We start from the raw sequence: 2,500 nt of genomic DNA, 5'->3' as shown, positions 1-2,500 counted from the left end.
TCGTTTTGTTTTGTACTCTTTATCAAACCAGGTTTCCTTCCTAGCTTTTTGTTTAGCTCTCTTGTTTTTACGGAGAAGGTTCTGACTCTGACTCTCTCTTTCTCTCTCTGACTCTCTTTCTCTCTATGACTCTCTCTGACTCTCTCTCTCTGACTCTCTCTCTCTGACTCTCTCTTTCTCTGACCCTCTTTCTCTCTGACTCTCTCTGACTCTGACTCTCTTCCTCTGACTCTCTTTCTCTCTGACTCTGTCTTTCTCTCTGACTCTCTCTTCCTCTGAGCCTCTTTCTCTCTGACTCTCTCTTCCTCTGACTCTCTTCCTCTGACTCTCTTTCTTTCTGACTCTCTCTTTCACTCTCTGACGCTCTGACTCTCTTTCTTTCTGACTCTCTCTGACTCTCTCTTTCACTCTGACGCTCTCTCTGACTCTGACTCTCTTACTCACTCTGACTCTCTTTCTCTCTCTAACACTCTCTTTCTCCTACTCTCTCGCTCTGTCTCTGACTCTCTCTGTCTCGCACTCTCTCTCTGACTCTCTCACTCTGTCTCTGTCTCTGTCTCTTGCTCTCTCTGATTCTCTCTCTCTCTGACTCTCTCTCTGACTCTCACTTTCTCTTTCCTACTTTCTCGCTGATTCTCTCTCTCTCTCTCTCTGTCTCTCTCTCTCTCTCTCTCTCTCTCTCTCTCTCTCTCTCTCTCTCTCTGATGAGTCATTGAGGTGGGATTTCTGGTTTCTGATGTGTGACTCGGTGCCGTTGTATTTTACAGTCTGAAGATGGGATGATGGAGGGAGAGGACGTGCAGATCGAGGATGATGTGGAGAGAACATCTGATCATGTGAGTGGCTCCAGCCAATCCCAGCAAAGATTTAGTTAAACAGGAGAAGAAACCAGAGTGTGCTTGTGTTTTGTCATGTTTACTGACGTTCGCCTGTGTGTGTGTGTGTGTGTGTGTGTGTGTGTGTGTGTGTGTGTGGTGCATCTGTAGGGGTTTTCATCCGATCAGCCAAGAGGAGGGCTAAAAAAGAAAGGAGAGCGTGAATCACCATGGAAACAGCAAAGAAAGAGAGGCAAATTGACAGCTGCAGAGACAGACAGAGGTGAGTGGGTGTTTGTGTGTGTGTGTGTGTGTGTGTGTGTGTGTGTGTGTTAGCAACATGATAATAAATTCAATATGGTGAGTGAGGGATGTCAGTCAGACAAATGTACAGACAGACGGGTAGTGGGACAAATATGGATGGGGAGAGAGAGAGACAGAGATAGGAGGACAGACAGATGGATAGAGGGACAGAAAAAGAAAGAGGGACAGACAGATGGATAGAGGGACCGAGAGATAGGAGGACAGACAGAGATAGAGGGACAGAGAGATAGGAGGACAGACAGATGGTGGGATAGACAGTTGGATAGAGGGACAGAGAGATAGATGGACAGACAGATGAATAGAGGGACAGACAGATGGATAGAGGGACAGAAAGAGATAGAAGGACAGACAGATGGATATAGGGACACAGAGATAGAGGGGTAGACAGATGGATAGAGGGACAGAGAGATGGATAGAGGGACAGACAGAGATAGAAGGACAGACAGATGGGTAGTGGGTCAGACGGAGATGGTGGGGTAGACAGATGGATAGAGGGACAGACAGATGGGTAGTGGGTCAGACGGAGATGGTGGGGTAGACAGATGGATAGAGGGACAGACAGATGGATAGAGGGACAGACAGATGGGTAGTGGGTCAGACGGAGATGGTGGGGCAGACAGATGGATAGAGGGACAGACAGATGGATAGAGGGACAGACAGATGGGTAGTGGGTCAGACGGAGATGGTGGGGTAGACAGATGGATAGAGGGACAGAGATGTACAAATAGAGAGCGAGACAGACCGAGATTATTAACACAAAATCATACTGTGTGTAAACAAGACTGTGTGTGTGTTTGCGTGTGCATGTACATGTGTACGTGTGTGTGTGTGCGCGCGTGTGTGTACATGTATGTCTTAGCCCCTCCAGGAGGAGACTCAGCTGAGTACACTGAAGTTCCTCTGGGTTCTCTGGACATCTCGGCTGCAGACAGCCTCACCCTGTCTCCTCACACAGGTAGGGTTAACCTGACAGCAAAGCCTGTCAAGGAGGCGTGGCCTAATACTCATGTATGCATGTATTGCAAATGAAAGTTTTAAACATCTATCTGTCTATCTCTCTGTGTGTAGATGATCGAGAGATGGAGCGGATGGAGGAGTTGCCGTTGTGTAGCTGTAGAATGGAGGCTCCACGCGTGCACAAGCTTGCAACTAACACACAGCCAACCTGCATGGCCATCGAGAGCATCAATGGACAGGTGAGAGATAGAGAGAGTGAGAGACATGGGGGGAGAGAGTGAGAGACATGGGGGGAGAGAGTGAGAGACATGGGGGGAGAGAGAGAGAGAGACATGGTGGCGGAGGAGAGAGAGAGAGACATGGGCGGAGAGAGAGAGAGAGACATGGTGGCGGAGGAGAGAGAG

At 48.6% G+C, this 2,500-nt stretch overlaps 1 protein-coding gene across 2 annotated transcripts in view; it reads left to right on the top strand.

Annotated features, from left to right (window-relative positions):
- Window positions 1–2,500, top strand: part of ehmt2 (euchromatic histone-lysine N-methyltransferase 2) — a 29,406-nt gene that overhangs the window by 11,643 nt on the left and 15,263 nt on the right. For both annotated transcript variants that reach the window (XM_053685616.1, XM_053685617.1), the window contains 4 exons: window positions 768–836; window positions 987–1,098; window positions 1,999–2,094; window positions 2,208–2,335. In XM_053685616.1, the coding sequence (XP_053541591.1) occupies window positions 768–836; window positions 987–1,098; window positions 1,999–2,094; window positions 2,208–2,335 (405 nt within the window). The remainder of the gene's footprint in view (window positions 1–767; window positions 837–986; window positions 1,099–1,998; window positions 2,095–2,207; window positions 2,336–2,500) is intronic.

The sequence above is a fragment of the Ictalurus punctatus genome, chromosome 14 (assembly GCF_001660625.3).
Source record: "Ictalurus punctatus breed USDA103 chromosome 14, Coco_2.0, whole genome shotgun sequence".
Taxonomy (NCBI): Eukaryota; Metazoa; Chordata; class Actinopteri; order Siluriformes; family Ictaluridae; genus Ictalurus; species Ictalurus punctatus.
Note: the sequence above shows the minus strand (reverse complement) of the source record. Positions and strands in the feature narration are given on the sequence as shown.